Raw genomic sequence first — 21,060 nt, forward strand, 5'->3', positions numbered from 1 at the left:
TGCTGCTATATCTGCCACGTTGTTGGATCTCTCACATCCAAACGATTGCGGAGTAATGCATGTGAATCAGATATAGACTTCGCACAAACTGCGAAAGAAGTAAAAGATTTCAGATTTCAGACTGTTAAATTAAGAGGCATCGAAGCTTTGCTGCAAAGCATACATTAGAGCGGTTTTTAAATACTGGACTTTAGTTTACTTTTGATGATATCTTTCCATCAGAATCCTTTTTGAAAAATGTACGACCGCAATCCCGACCACGATTCCCTTTCAACAGATAATACATTTGGTTGCAGCAGTTCAACCGGCTCTGAGAAACGTGAACAGTTTATGAATTCGTTAACACAAATGTAGGCTACAATTTTAGCTAAGAACCTGTGCCTCTTAATAATTGTACTTACCACTTATACGCTTACTATTTCTAACAGGTTAGAAAGCGAGATGCTTCTGTGTGTGTTAGTTTTTCCCGTAAACTGATAACGGATATTTTGCTTTTATTTCAAGAAATCATTGGAACAATTACATATATTCAAATTCAAGTTTTCATCATTCTTGTCTGTTGTTGCCTATCCATCGTGTTAAAATACCAATTTATCAAAACATAAAATTTTAGGGTAGACATATACAGACAACTCAACATAATATATTTCATCGACATAATTTTGTCTGCCAATCTGCTACACCACAACCATATATTGATGTGATATGACACATTTCAATAAAGCGCAACCAGTATACCAGTATATATAAGTACTTTTGAACAGACAGAATACAAATTAAATCTCGGCCATCATGTTAAGATAGATATAATAACAGCAATTGCCAACGTAGCTCAACCGACGATGGTTTCTGTGGGCGCAATGCGTTGAACATTTTTATATCAACATTTCAGTTATACTTTTAATGCTGTCGATAGTGAACTTGTGTGTTTTGCGTTTATTCTCTTGCTACTACTTGTGTACGGTGTGGTGTATGTTTGTTTATTTCTTGTTTTATAAACGCCAATAATTATAAATAATATCCGACAAGAGTGATCTAGTGATATATTCATTGAAAACGACCGTAGAAATAAATTGATTTTGAATTCACAATTTCTATCGCTAGAATTATAAGCTGCATTCATAGACTGAAGTGGAAGTAGACTTTCATAAGATTGTATTTGTATACTCTGAAGTTTTTGATTCTATTTAAGTCTGACTAGTCATTCCAATGCAATTAAGAATTATATTACAAAATTTACTCGTTTTTTAATTATCCGCATAGTAAAACCTGCGAGTTTTATATATACTAAACGATTAAACTATAAAAAGTGGAAATATCTGCAAATTAATGACGTTCAGATGTTTAGGTAGATTATCGGGTATATAACATTGCTAATCGTATGCGGTAGGCTTGACTTGGAGGGTATCGACTTGATTTCGAATTCAACTTGGAATCATTGTGTTTCGAAGCAGTGTTCGAAGTGGACGTGTGTTTAAAATTAAAAAATTAAAAATTTTGGTTAGTAAAAATTTCGTTTTTATATTTTGAAGTTATTATTGTCTTCACTTAAGACCAAACAAGTGTTCAAATTTGTCTGAAAAAAATTTAGCAGAACAGACTTTATAAACAAATAATTAATGAAAAGCAACAGCAAACACAAAGACGCAGTATATTATGCTGACTCGTACGAATTGAATTAAAATTTATTTATTCCAACATTTCCAATTCTACATCTTAATATTGGACGCGTGCTCACATTTCGTATTTAAATTTATTTCAATTCTTTTCGATTTCATCGTAACGAAACCACTTATTCCAAACATACAATTATTGACTGTGGGTTTTAGGTTCGTAAATATCACAACTAGTAAATCTGAGGACGAGGTGGACCCGAGTTCAATAGCGACGGGAAATAGTTATTTGTGGCATCGAATGATAAATGCTTTTTTACACACTATGAGTAGACAATCCACGTCTTGTGCCTAAAAAAGCATCTATCACAGAGATACAATGTTGTTCTCAAAGTAGCGAACGAAAGATTTTCTTTTCGTCACTGGTTGAGACAACTTCCTTTTCTCATTTCAGTGACGAAATGTAAAACGTTGTAAAACTCTGTGATGAACGATTTTTTTAGGCATGCGATGCGTAATTAGCTAACTAAAAAGTTGGGGAAGTTATTAATCAAAAATACTCTATTGCGTCTCGAGGTGTTAAATGTTTTCTTTCTGTTACAATCTGTTAAATGACCATTAGCTTCTTTTGTTCTTTTTTTTACGAAAGTTTCGATGTGAATTTAGAACATCCTCAGTGCGGTACAAACTTTGTGATAGTGAGCGTTGAAATTACTCATAAGTTTGCAGAAAACTAAATTACTAGTTGAAATACTTAAATAAATTTAAAGGTGGCTTGTCATCATTGTTCTGCATTTTAATTTTTTTTTTAAGTTCAAGGATAAAAACGAACTTTTTTTATTGTGATTGCTTATTTGCGTAACAATTGTCGTTTGGGAGCTATGCGATGTTACAAAAAAAGTAATTCGGAAGCGTTCGATTTTCACGTAGCACAGTGCACAAAGTCTTCAGTTTATTACAGTTTAATGTACAGTTTGTAAACCAAAGGCTTATGCAGAATCAGCAACAGCTGATTTTCACCAGCTTATCAAAAAACACATTCTACTTGTATAATGTGCAATCAAAACACATTCTAAACAATGAGTTTACTACAGGCATGCGTATTACGTGCGCCCATAGATGACCTTAACGTGTGTATGCAGTGCATACTATGCACAATATGTTGTTTGCCTCTGAATTGTTTTCGATACAAGGATATTATCTTTGTCGACCAGCTGGAGATGTTCAGCTGTTGCTGATTCTGCATAAGCCTTTGGCTTACAAACTGTAGGTTTTTGAACTTTGAAATGAAGAATCTAGGAATCTATCCCTACACTGCGCGAGACAATGCCCAGGTTTTTTGATGATTAGGTCTCCTTCATTTCAAAAACATGACATTCGTCAGTGATATTAGTCGCCCAATGACCTTATTATAATCAGAGTTCATCTGATCTTTGATTTGTACACTGACTGTACTTTGAGTTATAGAACGAATGAATGTTCAGTTTCTCACCAAAGATGTGTTTGATAATATAAGAATTGAAAAAATTAAGAGAGGTCAGGTAATCTGATGTTAATTAAAACGTAATTGGTTGAATTATTGTTTACAGTAGATAAAACTTTGTACCCAGAATTAATTTTATTACGTTCTGTATCCGGAGATAGCAGAGAATTGACTTTTCTGATGACTATTATAAATACGTATAAATTAATATAAAGTTACAAATCCTATCAACAAACAAGATACTCTGGCCTATCATTTCCAATTTATAATCGACATATTGCGCATTCCTTTTAGTAACTAAGAAAACGAGTTTGTGCTAACAGTGTACGTACATTATATCAAAGTTTTCCTACGATGTTAACCTTCTTGTAAATACGTTTTACGTATATCAGGGAAAATGTGGTTTAAGCTTTTACGCAAATCCTCCGAAAGCAGTCAGGATATACTCAAATTCTTAATTCCACATTCAAAAGAATATTCTCAATGAGGATTTTCATTTCCTATTATCAACCAAAATATTTGCATCTAATGTTGTTGTGGTTCTCAAATATTAATGACACTATTTTATTGTGTTGTTATTTTGGAGAAAATTCGGCACCACAAAAACTCACACATCCTTGATATTGACGCTATTATATTTTGCGTTTACCAAATTTATTACTCATAATCGCATGACTATAATTATCATCCATCTATTTTCATTCAAAAAATATATAACAAGCGGTCAATGCGAGTCAATGTCATGACGTCCGACAGCTTAATTAAAACTAAACAAAAAAAAAACATTGAAAAGATCGTAAAAAATTTCTTCTTTTACTTCCATGTTAGGTTTTATTTTATCAGACACCAAATGTTCGATGCAAAGATATTTTAATATCAAAAGGTTCATCGCTCTCGAGTTTTTGGATCTTTTCACACAAACAATAATCCCAAAATGGCAATTCAAACTCAATGCCAATAATTAATATAAAAAAAACGTAAACCAACCAGAATCACCAATAGGCCATACGATTTAACTTTTGCTTTTTAAATGTTATGTTCCGGTCGTTCACTCTGGTTCATTCGAAGATTAATTTTGAATGTAGCAATGATGTTCGAGGAATATAACATAAAACCAAATCTTTTATTTTTCATTTTTTATTTCATTTTTCGTATATTTATTTATATTTGTTGGCGATAACATGGTCGCTCAGTTTTTCTACTTAATTGTGAATAAAATTCCTTATAAAATATATTATGGTATAATCGAGGGTATTGCATTACACATTATGGTGCATTTGTTGTCGCAATATATTCAGAATTCTTTGGTTTTCTGATATATATATTGCGTACGCATATAAACTTTTGCTTTTCATTTTGATTTACAGTTGTACATCTAAGAGTTGTTAATTCTTGAAAGTTGTAGATAAACTGCCATACGTACTGTGAATTGTGGAGGCCGTCGATAAGCATTTCAATACAGAAAGTGAGTTGGCAGGCTTTCCGTTTCAATTTTATTCGAATGGAACACATTCACTCTGAAATGGTTAGTGGGTCAGCACAACTGTCCTGCCTAACTCATTATATGGATTAACTTTTGTAAATGTGGTAACATTATAGAATTGCAAATGACTGATTGTTTTGGTGGTAAAAAAAATGAAAAACATTCATTGCGGAAAAACTGGTTTCGGCTTTGTGTAGAAGCTTTTCATCGACGTTAGTATTCACGCCGTAAGTGTGCCTAAAATTTGAATTTCAAGTGAACGAGTCGATGAAAAATTGAACCGAAAAATACATTTCAACGCTTCCTTGTATGAAAATGACGCTGCGTTATGCTTAATTTCCTCTTACTCCGTTTAGCTAAAACGCGCCTCTTTTTTATTGTTTAAAACGTAAACGGAGCGTAAGCGGCGTAAGAGGAAATCAAGCATTAGAAAGACTTGCGTGAGAAAGATATTGAATTTCGACCGCACTTACGGCATGAATTCTGTGAAAACGCGAGTTTTTGAACGTTTTAAACTGGTGACCGGAGATCCGATGTTTTTTAAAAGAAAATACAACAAGTGGTTTCATGTTTACAAACTATAAGGCTATACATAAGGCCGAAATCACACCAGCAATTTTACATTGATGGGATCTACAGCGCTTTTCTTTATTATCAGATATTTACCTCAAGATAAACATTGGAAAACGGAGCATAATTGTCGATCTCATCAACGCAAAATTGTTTTCGGTCTAAATGACGATAAGAAGCTTCCGTACTCCAACTGATTACACCAAGAATTTTACGATCGACTTCTAAGCTACTTTTCAATCGATTTTTTTAAGAAGATCTTAACGATCTTAACTGTAGCACCTGTAGCCCCTCTTAGTGAAGATGAAGACACCCGCTGAAGCTTACTTAATTATTTTTTTTATTGTGAAAGAACCAAGGAAAAGTTTGCATTTCACATATATTTCTCGCGTCGTTATGTGAAGCAGAAGCTACACGCTACAGTATGATTTCACTTGTGAAATGACTGAAACACGATGTGCAAAAATTTGTTACGATTTTCATTGGCTAATTTTGATTTATAGGACTAAAACATAAAAAGACAAAAAAATTACTTTTACGATTTGATTTTGTAATTCTGCTCGATCGAATGAAGGGTGTTACAACTGCATATTTCACGCCTCAGGTGTGCATTTCGATCATAAAACAGAAATTAATTTTTATATTCCATTAATTCTCAATTAGCAAACCGTTGCTTTCTCAATTGTTCAATCCTATTATTATCGATAAATGAACAAAAAAAAATAATTTTTCTTTCTTAAGAAATTTATAATTTCTGTGCACTGCGAATGAACAATACCGCAATTGATTTCCACAGATTATTTCGTTAATTAAATTTGCAATTTTTGGAAAAGTATAATCGCAAATCCAATAAAACTTTAATACACATTTTATGTTTCCGAACCATGCATTGATGCATTTGGTGTCAAGGCGCCATAATTGTCGTTTATATCACCAATTTTCTTGTAATAAAATAATTTTAATAAAATTAAAAAAAAATTGTCGAGTTGAATGAATTCAAAGGCTCAGAATGCAGAATGGTTTAACTAGTTTTGCGTAAATGGCACCGACATAACGACATGTAGTTGGTTTCGCCAAACACGCGGTTTTAAATGAAAATGTTAGGTCTTTTATTAACAGCAATTGTTTGGTTGGGTAGCAGTTTTCAAAGTAGCAATTGCGTGAAATCAATTTCCACAAATTGCTGCACTAATGACATGCAAATCGAATTCATATAGTCGATTGTATTTGCATCTGTGCATGAACGATGCATTGACGTTTGGTGTACCAGTGATGTGTATATTATGTTGGTGATGTGCGAAATAACCGAGTTGTCAACTGTTGTGGCCTAACACTTGTTGTTTTTGGTTGGTGACCTAGGTCTTGTGGTTAATGATCGGCGGCCTTTTGTGCTAAAATCTTCAAATTCCATCTACTGCTTGAAATTTTATGCAAAACTTCTAAGTATCAGCTTTCGTACTTCCAACCATTTTCAGTTAAAGTTTGAAGCAACAACTTGATGTATTCACTTCACTGAAAAATGGGCATAGCAAAACCATTTGTATTACAAAACTTTTTGTTTGTGGTGACTGCGATAGAGGATAGGCGTAAGTGAATCGTATAAAAATTTCCATTTCGTGTGATAAATGATTTCTAAAATAAAAAAATTTCTAAATCCGAAGAAGTATGGCATAAGATACGTTTAAAAAACGCCTTTTTCAAAATGACTAAGAATTACGAATTACCAAATGACCCATATCGTTTTCGCACCTTCAAAATAGTTTCTATAAAAAGACCATTTACGTAAAACTAATAATTTATTCGAATTGTTTCTTTTTTGGCTTTATTTCCAGGTTGTACATTATACATAAGGTGAAATCAAATAGCGTTAACCATGGCACAATACATGAAATACGATGACAATAAAGTTCCATACATTCAACTCGGACATTTAGTCATTCGATTAGAAGATGAAGAACCATCGGAGGAGGTCAAAGAAATTGCTCGAGTTGAATTACGTGAAATACCAGATGTTGTTCAACCTGCTGTAGAGGAAATGAGACAACTAACTTTAGGTGAGTAAACAATCATTATTTTTCGGTAGACTTTATAGGTGCCAATTGTTTCAGTAAATATTTGATGTAGAAATTACTAATGAAACCATAATGAGACTTTATGACGTGCTAATTTATGTCTTAAGTAAATTATTTGAGTGTGATATTTATCGGCGTGAGACAACAATATAATTCAGTGTCTTTTCGTAAAAAAAGTCTGCAAATTCTCTATAGCTTTTATCAGTTTGGTAGTTCCGCGTAGATTGCATTATATCGTTACCAACATCGATGCTTCTAGTCTTTTCAGGGTCAATGATAGATACACAACTACGACGTTTGATATATAATTCAATCATTTCATAGTCAAATATAAAATAGGTAAATTTACATTTAAAAGACAATGAGAATGAGGACAAATCAATGTAAAAATACTGGTGGTCACTTACTGAAGTGACCTAGTTGCGTATAGGTATAATTAACTCGTTCACAAATTAAAATTGGATTTAAAATTTAATATTTTGGGAGTTACTATGAAATAGGCAAAAGACCGAGTAAGCCAAATTAATAGCTAAATTTACATCCTCAACTGGTTTCAATACGATAGTCAATCCGATCATCTCCACGCGACGTTTACTTTTTATAATATTTTAACTTGTAGGTCTTCGGTATGGTGACATTACAGAACAAGATAGTAGGACACTAAACGTATCATTAAATACTTACGATCTTGTACGTAATACATATCAACACATCGATATGAAAGAATGTTCTACGTACAAGTTAAAGCAGTATATTGCGTTAACAGCTCATGGTTTTATGTATACATGAATACAATATATGCAAGCAAAGAACTATGAATCCTCGGAACTTTTGTTTGTATTGTATTCTTAAAAACATAAAAAACATTGTTTAATCACGCATTTAGTAGACCAGTTCAATAATCTATACTATCTATTGTTTGTTGAATGATGTCTGAAATTTTTAGATTGCCTTTTTTATTGTTTTTCTTTTAATGAATTAGCTGGTTTCATCATTTAATCGACAATGTATAGACATGAAATTCTAAAGATTATTTTAATATATTAGGATGTGAGTGTATATATATGCGGTAACATGAAGTAATGATTCGGTTAGGAATGCATGAATCATAGCACTGCTCCTAGCATTAACACAGAAAATATTGTGTGGCTGATGGTATAAGGGTTTGCATTTCTTTCGTTCAGGCAGGAGTTGCGCTTTCTTGTTGTAAGTTAAAGCACACAACACATGCAAGTATACATGTATCAAAATTTGGAAGTCTTTTGATGTCTGAATAACGAGTGTTAATACTAGGAGCAGCTGTATTACTTGTAGTACCCTCTTATCGCGAGACCTCTTGTATACATTACTTTCCAATACGACAAATTAGGGAAACGATCATTCTTGTGTGAAATTTATCGTTTCGAGGCGAACTCGGTGAGTTAACCTAATTAATTCAAGTGTTAGTAACACAAAAATTTATCATTCCCAAAAAATATTTGATAATTGTTTTCCAAATAGACGGACGCATTTCTCTCTGCAAAGCCTAAAGACTGTATTATTGCGTTTTCCATGAACACCGAAATTAACGAAACGGTTAAGCAATACAAGTTTGTTTCTTTGCATCGTTTTGTGTCGCCCCGGCAACACATAGGTATTTATTACGTCAAACATAATTTCACTTTTCTCTGTTTTTCTCAATAAGATTTGGATTTATTGTCGCGCAGATGAAGGTTAACGAACAGGTTTTCAAGGTTTTGTTGTGCGTGTTCGTTTCTGCTAATAATAGTAATAATAATAAAAGCTTTAAGGCATCGCTTAATTCGTTCATCTTATTTATGTGCTCCTATTCGTGTTCTAAACAGCTTCGTGATCTATGACACCGTTTAGCTTTATAGTGAAATAATAGACGATCAGAGGTGATAATTGATGAGCAATTAATCAATTTTTTATGAAAACTGGATATAATTTCTGATCCGGTAATCATATCCATAACTGAAGAATTATTACATGTAATTCATCTAAAAAAAACCATTTCAATGATTCATCGACATTTTAAGCTCGTTTTTGCAATTTTTTTTTTTTTTTCTACATTTTTCCGAGGTAAACAACCGCTTTTCAATGATATGCTTGGATACAAAAATTCTTTCGTAAGTCCATATGTCGATCTACCTGCATAGTAATTACGAGTGTCATCAGTTCACTCTGAAAAACTTTTGCAGATTCTCTGCGGTCATTTTTATTTAAATGTCAAGCGAGTTAATACAGTATCTCGAAACCACAGGCGAATGATACGTTACTGAGTACTTGAGTGCATCAGTAAAAAGTAGAATTCCATTTTACAGTTAACTACAACTGAATATACAAAACAAGTCATTGACTGCAGCCCGTATAAAAATTATTGATATGTGACTTGTCGATACAGTATGTGTTAACCATAGATAAAACAATAACTTAACCATGAAGTTCATATTTTTAATGAATGGCATTTTTTGCAGACAAAGGTCACTGAAAATTGAAAATATGAGTAACGAAAGTGTAAAATGGTCTCGAAAATGGTGAAAAAAGTTTATTGAAAATTGTTGTTGTAGCTGTCTAGATTAGTGATAGGTCTGTCGAACTCTTTTTAGACTGAAACTAAAACTCTCCCACAATTTATTGATAAAATGTTTACAAAATCAGTAGTCTCCGATTGCGTCAGTATTTTCTGTTTAGAATTCTCAATGCGGTCTGATTGTGGTTCAAGTGAATGTTACATAAGGCGAGACCTTCTTTTTATATTATACTACCGTCGACATTGAATCGATGTAATAAACTTCATATATCAATCGTAACTGCTGTTGTACATGTGTACAATTTCTAATCGAAACTATTGGAAGAGAATTAATCTACTTTAATTGATACGTAATGACAAAACGCAGTCTAGAATAATTGTAATGAAATTATGCAATGAAAATCGCGGTGGAATGCAACCGTGTATTGTGTGAGAGATGTAATTATAATGATTTTTATCTCCTGCAAGCTGATATTTCATACATTACGCGTTTCTGCATATAAACACAAACACATACATAACCACAGCCTATACGATTGGATAATTCACACATAACCCACCTAGGGTAAATTTACTTTTTTTGATACCAACATCGAAAGTTGATACTTTCGCCCTCGAAATCCGGGGCGAAAGTAAAAAAATGCAAGTTATGTGTTTGAGCGGGGAGAAAGAAAGAATACATAAAGCGAAAGTCAATATACATAATGCGAAAGTCGACTACATAATGTAATAGTCGACTCTTGTCAATAAGTGTACTGCGATCAAAATTGAAATAAAGCGTGCGCCAGTGCTCTTATTGAAATTAACATACGAAGTTGATACTTTTTGTTCCTGAATGATTTGTTAGTTATTTGTTAATTTTTGTGTGTGTTGTTGTTGTGATGGCTAAATAATTAAATTTTTGATATACCAGGGGGCTGCCGCCCCCTGGACCCCCGCATTTTCTGGCTAAATGTCTTCATATTTCAACATTTTGTTCTGCTGTTTGCGATACGTATCAACTTTCGATGTTGGTATCAAAAAAAATAGTATGAACGACTTGGGGCAAAAGTAAAAAAATTCAACCTGTGCGATTGAGGCCCTTGCCTTCGGCGCGGGCATCAACTCTCGCACACGGTTGAATTTTTTTACTTTCGCCCCTTGTCATTCAATGTACTATTCCATCAATATATTTGAAAATAAAAAAAATCGCCGAACGGCGGAAGCGAACACGGGACCAGCAGCATATCAACCAAACATGCTGACCACTACGCCAACAAATCACATAACGCGATGCAATTGGTGTCGGTAGTGGTTCGTTAGTCACTTCTACATCGATCAAATAATCAGAGTAGTCGGAATGATGTGATTTGAACGAAATGTTGAGGTGGATAGTATATGTGTGTGAGTAAGTAAATAAAGGATTCTCTGTATGATGTTTTTTTTTGTTGTGAATGCGTTTTAAAACAACATGCTTAATTAATTAATTTTAAATCCAAATTTTTGTGGTTATTTCGCTAATGTATGAAATATCAGCTTGCAGGAGATAAAACATTGTTCTACCTTGGTGTATATTTCTCGAATCACTTCTTATGTACAATTGTATATACACTCGCTGGCGCTCGTTATATACAATTGTACATACGAAGTTATTCTCGAAATATACACCAAGGTAGAAAATGTACTATTTCATTATTGCCTAAGTCTGATCGGTTTTAACCTTACAATACAGTCTTTCTCAATAACTTTAATAAAATAGTAATTTTTCAACAACGCGTTTCAGATGAGAATCTTAGAAAAAATTAATTAGAACGACTACACTCTGTAGTCGAAATGAAAACAAGTAAATTGATTCATGACTCAATGTTTTCATATACGATTGGCTCATAGTGGATACGGAAACTTGGTGATTTTATTCATTTTGAGTTAAGAGTACAGGTTTTTTTTAAAATAAAAAAGTGGGAAATTCAGAAATAAACCCACTGATTTACTTTAAATATTTAGCCGAAATGAAAAAATCAAAAAAATCTAAACAAAAACTTGTTTGCAAAGGATTAAATTACCCCGTCCATTCATATCGTGTAAAAAATGCAAAATATTGAAACTCATCCAACGTTGGCCTTTCCGTACTACCATACAATCAATGAACCTTTTAGTTCGGTCGTTTAAACGGCGATTTCTTACTTTGATTCTGTTCTCAACTAATATACATACACACGTTCTGCTATATAAAGAACTTCTAACCTAGCTCGTCGTTCATGTTGGCCGTTATTGTCGATGCCAGCTGAAGAACTACTTCTTAAAATTTATACTTCAACTGTCGCATGTACTTCCTTTTTAATTTTAAATTTGGCATTTCCTCTGGACCTCCACTTTATTTGTTGTTTAGATAAGTAGAATACGAGGGGCACCCTGAAAGTTTCGGGAATCGGGCATTTGCGGCGCGTAAAAGTATTTGACATGAACATATTCGTAAATTTCAATATTTTTTTGGGTAAATTGAAGACTCAGATAGAAAAAAAATTATACCAGGGCATTAGGGCGTACCATCTAAAAGTTACACTACAATTTCACGATCTAAGCAAGTTTAGACCAATTTCACCATTGTTTGGATCGCAGTATTGATGTGATACTATTATTCGATGAAATAGCCCTAAAAATAATTACCTAAGGAATTTTTATACATTTCGTTACCAATTTCTGGAAAAATCTATAGAATTAGATTCACATGACGTTTCGTTACGAGAGCGGCCCCACAAGATGGAAATCAAAATTATTTTACATAAATTATGACTTTTCTCACGACAGAGTAAAGTTAACCAGGCAGGAGCGCTGATTTGACTAGGGACCTGAATAATCTAGTAGCCCGATATTTTTTGCGAATAAAATTTTTCCATTTATGTCAGTGTTCATTTGAGTTCATTTTCATACAGTGTATTAGGTCCCTTATTTGACATTTCGAAAATGAACCGCTGCTGCCTGGTTTATTTTGCTCTGCCGTGCTTTTCTGATAGCTGAGAGTCCAATGAACTAGAAAAATACTTCAAGTCATAAAAATGGGACTATATTTTACACACAAACATACAAATTAGCAAAAGAATTAATTTATAAAGGAAAAAAACCCTAAACCAAACATTACTACCAAAAATAAATTCCTCTATTTTCCGAAATGGCCGACAAGCCTTTTTATAAATGTTCCTCAATTCACACTGAAATCTTTTCGTTTTTGTGATATTGAGTCGTCATTGAACTTAAAAAATGTTGAAATGTACGAATATGTTAATGTCAAATAGAGGGATTCTTTTGAAAATCCATCTATCAAAATCGGACCCATTTTGTCTGGGATTGATATATACATGGTTTGAAAGTTCTTTGCCAGTAGACCTTAAAACAGGCCGCACACAGTCCCGAGCCACACCTGGTTGCTGGTGGAAGATCTCTGAAGTTGGAAAAATAGTGTTTTTTATCCGAATTTTTTGGACAGAACTTTATGTTAGTACAACCGCTACTCGTAAAACTCGCCAGCAATCACCAGCACTGCAAATGAGTTATCAATGAAAAGCTTAGACAATGTATGTTACGACTAGCATCTTAGGTTCACATTAAGCGTCATCAGTACCAGCCCAGACCTGTCTAAAGTTCACACAGATTTTGAAAAAAATTTCTTGCATTTTTTGCAAACATGTATCAATGAATCTAATCAAACTAGGCATGACCCGAAAGTACTTGAGCTCAGCTTTCCAACTAGCCCACTCTCACCCGGAACGATCATTTATAACGGCCGAAAAATTCAGATAAAAAACACTATTTTTCCAACTTCGGAGATCTTCCACCAGCAACCAGGTGTGGCTCGAGACTGTGTGAGGCCTGTTTTGAGGTCTACTGGCAAAAACCTTTCAAACCATGTATATATCCATCCCAGACGAAATGGGTCCGATTTTGATAGGTGGATTTTCAAAAGAATCCCTCATACTTTTACACGCCGCAAATACCCGATTCCCGAAACTTTCAGGGTGCCCCTCGTAATACTTTTCGTGAGTTTGGGCGGTGAGTATACTGTGGATTCTTTTACTTAAATAACTGCAACGAAGCAACAAATCGTAGTTTCTGAGATTCTAAGTCTAACTTCGTATTTGCTCCTTCTTCCTTCATTTCTTCTTCCTTCCTTTCCTTTTCTTCCTCTTCCTTTCTTTTTTGAAAATTTGCTTAAGCAAAACTGTAATCACTCACTGGTTAGATTTGCATTTAACAGAGAGATCATGAACCCAGTTTTCCTTTAGTGTTTACTGCTGATTGCTTGGTAAATAATGTTGCAAATTTTGAACAAAATTACCCGGTAATTAACTATTATTTGAAAAGATACCCGCCCATACCAGATGATTAAAAACCAAACGCAGCTCAGTCACGTCTGCAAAATTAATATTAAACAATTGCTATAATACAATCTGGCCGCTTTATCTCTAGAATTCGTTTCACTTTTTGTGCTGTCGTAATTAGCATTACTAGCTGGGCTAGCAGCTAACAACAATATAATGTTGCCATTTGTCTTGCAATTTTATTGCTGGAAAATGTTTTTTATTGAAATTCATAGCCACGTTATTTGTTTACAATATTGCCATTTGATTCGAAAATTTATTATTTTAAAGTTAATAATAATTTATAAATTGCCCAACAAATAACTCGTTATGATATAGGTAGACAGTGATTATATGTTTAATATGTACTCACGTACGCAACAATCACCTGCAGTGATTTTAAGACTTTAAACAATTTGCCAGAATTTTGAATATAACCTTGGAATTCATAAGCGAAAAAAACAAACTTATCTTCGTCACATTATACACATAGAGATTAAGTGATCCGTCGAGTCGTAACTTAAGTATAAATTTACATGAGTGGAATTTTTAGCCAATTCATAATTCCGATTGATTTAAATCAGAATAAATTATTTAGTGACTGTGCGAGAAATAAATGAATTTCATTGTTTGCTTCTCCTTTTTTCCAGCTGAAACGAATTTACACGTGCCGGTTATTGATGAATTCTTTATCGCCTTTCTTCGACCATGCAAATACTATCCGAAGAGTGCATTTGAACGGGTAAGTCAACTTTATACTTGAAGAAAATCCAGTCGAAGCAGACTTTAGAATTTTATTTTATTTTTAGATGAAAAAGTTTTACAAACTGAAACAAAAGCACCCGAGACTTTTCGAAGATCTGTATCCAATGAGTGTGCGACATGCCTACGAACAAGACATTTTAACACTTCTTCCATTGCGAGACAAGAAAGGCTCTAGAATGTTATTGATGGAAGTTGGCAGTAAGAAAGTTATAATTTTTTTGAGGTTTAAATGGTTTTTATTGAGAGCAATAACTACCGGAGTTACCGGACAACGCATAAAAACCTTATTGAGGCGAATTTGTGAGTGAATTTCATATATTTTCTCTCACAAATTCGCCTCTCTAAGGTTTTTATGAGTTGTACGGTAGAAATTCGATAAGTTTACCAAATATTCACGCCGTACATGCGCCTTCTATTTCAAAACATAACGCATAATGGGTCATTTTAACGCTTAGTTTTGACATTTATTATATGACGTCGGCGTTTTTTTTTTCAGCTGTCAGTTAAATAAATATTTAAATTTTTGGCGCACTTTGAAGTGAATCGTCATTAATTTCAATGATTCATGATTCTGTTCGTGGTCGTGGAATATTTCCCAAAATCCAGTCGGTAGTATCCACCAAAGTTTCAGTTCTAAGTTTAAAAATAGTTTTTTCATAATGACGATACCCATGAAATGAGTTAGCGTACAGCTGTACAGTTTCACAACTTTTTTCTATTTTGCACCATAGAAAAATGGAAACCATCGAAAGTCAGCTTGGACGACCTGTTCCGAGCCGTTTTAATTGCAATAACATCATCAATGAGAGAACCAACAACGCAAATATGCGGCGGATTGATAATTTTCGATTTCGAAGGCTTGTCTTTGAATCACATCATGCAATTTACACCATCATTTGCAGCAATGATATTGGAATGGGTTCAGGTATGTATCAGAGTGAACCTGATTTTAATAGACAATCGAAGTCGAAGTTTAAAATTCTGTTTTATTGCAGGACGTTCTAACGTTACGATTGAAGGCCGTTCATATCTTTAACAACTCGTATATTTTCAACATGCTGTTCGCAATATTCAAACCGTTCATTAGGGAAAAATTGAGGAAGAGGGTTAGTTCAATTGAATGTTTTTTTTTCGATCTGAAGCTCATATTTTACACAAAAAAAATTACTTTTCGTTAGATATTCTTCCATGGAAAAGACACCAAATCTTTAACAAAACATATCAGCCCCGATGTATTACCACCGAAATACGGAGGCACAATGGATGTGCCACTCTTACAAGGAAAGTTATTAGCCGATTTATACCAACAATACCAGAAAGAATTCGAAAGTAAGCAAAGTCGATTGGTGAAAGTGACTTCTTTTCTAATTTTTTCTGATTTTTTTTTATATTTCCAGTGGCTAATTCATTCGGATATGATTCATCGATCTAGGAAATTACACTCACATCAATACTCCTTCTCGATATGTTTTCAGTTAATTATTTTTTTACGAAGCAAAGACAAAATTTGATAAGGGAAAATGTGATAAATTATTAAGAGTTTAGAACGTCGACAACGTTGATCTTTTTTATGTACCTTAATCTGTAGGTATACCTTTTTAAATAAATAATTAGTTTGATTTGGCAAGGTTATGACAATATTAAACGAGAAAATAAATCGAATATTTTACATAAAGAAAAGTATCTCAGACTTTTATGTGAGAATCTACGTCAAACGTTTCTCTGCCGTTCAGAACCTATTTTTCCATTTTGGTATTTTAAATATTTTGACCGTTATAAGTGGCTTACACAACGCTGAAGAGAGTGAAAATTTTAACTGCGTTTCGTGCTTCATTTCTGCTAGATGGATTAAAATTTTCAACGACGGTTTGGTCTCATTACAAAAATTGTTTATTCGAGCAACGCACCGTAAAACAATCTACTACTTCAAGCCTAATACATAAAGTGGACGATATTTGTTTAATAACGAAACAGAAAAATAATCGAATCAAAATATTAAACCTAATGCTACAATCGCTAAACCGAACCGAATTCCAAATGGGACCAGCTGGTGCAAAATAACGTATGCACACCAGTTCGTTTTAGCGATTGTAGTTCCATTGCATTTCTCTGACTCTTTTTTGGGAAAACGTTGTTCTGTCGAAAAATAAATTTTCCTTCCTTTTCTAAAAGGTTTCCTATTTTCCAAAAAATTATTTTGGAAAAATAATTAGAAAATTAGAAAAACGTTTGAAAAAAGTTAGCAAACTTGGGAAAAATGGGATAGCGTTTTCCCAACAATAAACGTCTTAAGTATTTAACCAAAGGCTAGGTTCAGAAACGCTTGCTATTATAATTATAATTAAGAATATCCCCTTGTTAGTGAGACTGATGACTAAACCATATACACCTTTATCAGGAGAAGATAATGTATGCATCACGACGACGTGTTAATTCAGCGGAAAAAATATTCTGTATGCTAGTTTGGTTGCCTTTTAAAAATGCGGGCAGAACCATTATCACTGGCCGATTTTATAATTCTATTCTATAAACAGTAACGTACTCATTTGTTTCTGGTTAATATAAGGAATTTTGTCAGTTTTTGCTGGCAGTGTTTACAAATAATATAATGTTCACCGATCGATCCTAATTCGACCCTGTTGTTAAATGAAAGTGTCGCATAGTTCTGGGGAAATTCTACTTCAAAAAATGAAAACAGTTTGGTGTGCGAATCATTACTTTGAGTGACTCTGTTAGCGTTAAACGTTCGAATAATGGAAAATTCAGACACTGTGTACATTAAGTTTAACGACCCTCGAAATATGTACAGTGACCTGAGAACCTTTTCATCAATAAACGGTTTACGTGGCGTAGTATACAACCATGGCGGTATACTGTTTAAGGGTAAGTAGATAAGTGTTACCTACAAATTCAATATCTTTAACAAGAATAGTTATTTGCGTATCAGTTCGTTCGAACTCTACAACTCTCAGTGGTTAAAATCAGTTGTCCAAATAATTTAAAGAAAAATTATATAAAGGTACGAAAACCCGATAAGGCATTTGAATAACATTCGGTTTTTAACCCCGACGCATTAAAATGATTTTTTTAAACATTTATTTCTGTCTGCAATAGTCATTTGTGTACCTGTTTTGGACGATTGATTTTAGGCATTTTCGCGGAGTGAGGTCTACAAGCGAAAGTGCCTTAAATCAACCGTCCCAAACAGGTGCACATGTGAGTTTTCATGCAGAGGGCCGGAAACCCGAGAAAATTCGAAAAATTGCCCTCATTTTCGGCCCCGAAGCATGAAATAGTCATTTGTGTACCTGTTTTGGACGATTGATTTTAGGCAATTTCGTGGATTGTAGGCCGAACGAAGTGAGGTCTACAAGCGAAAGTGCCTTAAATCAACCGTCCCAAACAGGTGCACATGTGAGTTTTCATGCAGAGGGCCGGAAACCCGAAAAAATTCGAAAAATTGCCCTCATTTTCGGCCCGAAGCATGAAAATCACTTTTTCTCAATAACATACCTGAGAAGTCGTGAGTAAGTGTTGGAAAAACTAATTTTAAAGACAATCTGGAAGCTCTAAGATTGAAAAAGCAAGAAAATTAAGATTAATTTTTGCTGATTGAGGGTTCACCCGAAATGTAAAATTTTTTGTTTGTTGTGAAAAAATCAAGATCTAGCAGTTATAGATAGCAGTCAAAACCATTGCAATCGTCATAGGCAGATTGCGATCTTAACTTGGAAATTGTAAGTAGCTTCTCCATACCAAGCGTATGGAGAGTCGACTTATAATTTCCCGCTATTATGTCAACTTATAAGTAAAAATCGTAATCTCCCTAATAAATTGTAGTTTTACTATGATAATGGAATCATCTCCATTACGAGATGAATTTGAAAGTTAGATTTTTCGAAAAATATTCACCAAAAACAGAAAGTGGTTGCTTCATTCCTAGATATCGTTTAAAAGTCAAGACGATAGTTAGATAGAATTCGTAAGACCCTTAATTACTACTAATTTGCTTAACAAACTAGAGTTTACAGAAATTCATTTTTTATTCAAACAATTATTTATACAAAATGAAATGTTTCCGTAATCTATCGCAAATTTTGATAAATGATTCGAAGTATTTTGCTACAAATTGACAATGAATTAACCAAAAAAAAAAATCATACAATATGTTTCTTTCAAAACACTCTGATCCTTCATATTTATGCTGTTGTTGTTGCTGTTTTTTCCGACAAACTTAACGGACCTTTCAATTTAGATATTCAGACACCAACTCCTCACTTCCAGAAAACTGTACTTTTGCAGCCAAAGGGTCTTCGCTCTGTAAAATTCAAATTGATTGATTATAACAATGCTCTTCGTTTTACTTGAAATTAGTACCAATCCATGTTCGATTGACGAAACTTCATCAGGTGATCAAAATCAAATGACGGTGCGCAATTCGTATAGAACAAACGATAACAGGACTTCAATCGACTCTCATACTTTTCGAATCGCTTGTACATTCGTATCGGTATGATCGGTTTATCGTAATAGTTTTTGTAGCTTTGAGTCTCGTTTCTGATGAAGACCTTGAAATGTGAGTTAAAGATAAGACGATACTCTTCATCAACTTTTATGATTGAGAGACGACAAATGTCTATATCGAAGCCGGCAGTCACGCATTCGCTAAACAAATAATTATTGTCAATCTTTTCACCGAAATTCATCAGCACAAAGTCAATCGTGTAAGTATTGCCATCGCTGTCGATCACGGTCACTCCGAATCTTTTTTTCAAAAATCGATTCATATTCACGTAGTCCTCGTTTGGAATCACTTGAATGAAACTGTCTAATTCCAGAAAAGATTTCTCGTTGAAATTGAAATCATCAATGAAAATGTCCACGTCCGTGTAACAATTACAAAAACCAGCACGGAACGCAGCATAGCCCCCCGAAATGGAAAAACTAATTTCGTTGTTTTCGAAGAAGTCGAGATACTTTTCAAAAATATCCGGTACACTGCACGGTAGTGAGACAAACATTTTTCGATTTTAGCTGGGAAATTCGTGATAAAAGTTAGTTTAGCACGTCAGGATACAATCGAGTTTATTTACCTCACGATGAAAGTTTCTTATTTCGACGATAACTGACAACAAGTCAAAATTCATCGATGAATCACATTAAAAGTTTATGTTTGAGGGTTGTCCATTTACTCATTTCAAGCGCGGTCTCAAACGCCTCTTGATTTAAAAAAAACGTGATGGTATTGTGAAAACCTTCAACGATGAAGTGTGTCTTTGACTTACAAATTCCAGAGTAACTAAGATGGAGTCTCAAATCGTGTATAGATTAATGCATATAAGACATTGAAGCTCTGGATCATAGTAGATCCAAAGAAAAACTGTTTAGAGTCGTGTTTAGGCTTTAAGAGCGCTCACCCCTTGACGAATTTCTAGCCTATATTTGTGCGCAAAAATATTCGTTTTTTAATGATTTCTCTGAACCAAAATCTTTTTTTGAAAAGGTAAAACCATTAAAGCATGCAAAAATGTGTTACTTTTAAAGGAAAAATTGGTTTGTCAGGTAGAAATTTGCCAAGGGGTGACCGCTCTTAAAGTACTCTGTTTGGTATTTCCTTAACGCTCACATTCTGTATGACACATTGAAATCTAATACTTCGACTATAATACAAATTAAGTCGATACCATTTTACGAGGTAACAAAAAAATAGAGAAAGAATAGAATCAAAAAAATGTTTCCGAGATAGTTTTGTTGGCTGTATCCATAGATTATAACAACAAAAAAATATTACGAAACATTCCTAAGTCATCACAAAGCCATTCTTAATCGGTGACTCAAACCATTCGACTTAGCCAATATTAAAATATTTCTAAAAACGTTTTTGCAGATGGCAAGCGACGATCACAAAAGCTTTCAACAGTCGATGCAAAGAAACGGACACCAAAGACACATAAAATCGAAAAACGAAATGAACGGGAACGGTTTCGTGTGCAAGCGGTAAATGATGCTTTCTGTCGACTTCGACGTTTAATACCAACAATAGCTGCTCGACGAAAACGTGTTTCTAAAGTCAAGACACTAAAGAAAGCTGTACAGTATATAATACAGTTGCAGGCGATTTTGCAATCGTCATATGCTTGATGGTTGAATGAATTAATTTCTATTTTACAAGTGTACTTACTAGTCAACGTGAAGTAATGTGTGTGT

At 33.8% G+C, this 21,060-nt stretch overlaps 2 protein-coding genes across 6 annotated transcripts; both read left to right on the top strand.

Annotated features, from left to right (window-relative positions):
- The first annotated feature begins 842 nt into the window (after positions 1-842).
- Positions 843-16,521, top strand: LOC119075669 (alpha-tocopherol transfer protein). 5 transcript variants are annotated; one of them, XM_037182185.1, is made up of 8 exons: positions 843-965; positions 6,982-7,203; positions 14,739-14,830; positions 14,898-15,051; positions 15,585-15,778; positions 15,849-15,959; positions 16,032-16,182; positions 16,251-16,521. In XM_037182185.1, exons 2-8 carry the CDS (start codon positions 7,023-7,025, stop codon positions 16,283-16,285), a joined length of 918 nt encoding a protein of 305 aa, XP_037038080.1. In that variant the 5' UTR covers positions 843-965; positions 6,982-7,022; the 3' UTR covers positions 16,286-16,521. The 5 variants fall into 5 exon arrangements, with proteins under 5 accessions (XP_037038080.1, XP_037038077.1, XP_037038076.1 ...); XM_037182182.1 differs by lacking the exon at positions 843-965 and adding an exon at positions 1,337-1,500; XM_037182181.1 differs by lacking the exon at positions 843-965 and adding an exon at positions 1,337-1,497 and having other exon boundaries at positions 6,981-7,203.
- Positions 16,522-17,432: 911 nt separating this feature from the next.
- Positions 17,433-21,006, top strand: LOC119075678 (helix-loop-helix protein 1-like). Its single transcript, XM_037182197.1, has 2 exons — positions 17,433-17,736; positions 20,741-21,006. The coding sequence occupies exons 1-2, from the start codon at positions 17,607-17,609 to the stop codon at positions 20,992-20,994; spliced, it is 384 nt and encodes a 127-aa protein (XP_037038092.1). The 5' UTR covers positions 17,433-17,606; the 3' UTR covers positions 20,995-21,006.
- Positions 21,007-21,060: the final 54 nt, after the last annotated feature.

This window comes from Bradysia coprophila, unplaced genomic scaffold (assembly GCF_014529535.1).
Source record: "Bradysia coprophila strain Holo2 unplaced genomic scaffold, BU_Bcop_v1 contig_232, whole genome shotgun sequence".
NCBI lineage: Eukaryota > Metazoa > Arthropoda > Insecta > Diptera > Sciaridae > Bradysia > Bradysia coprophila.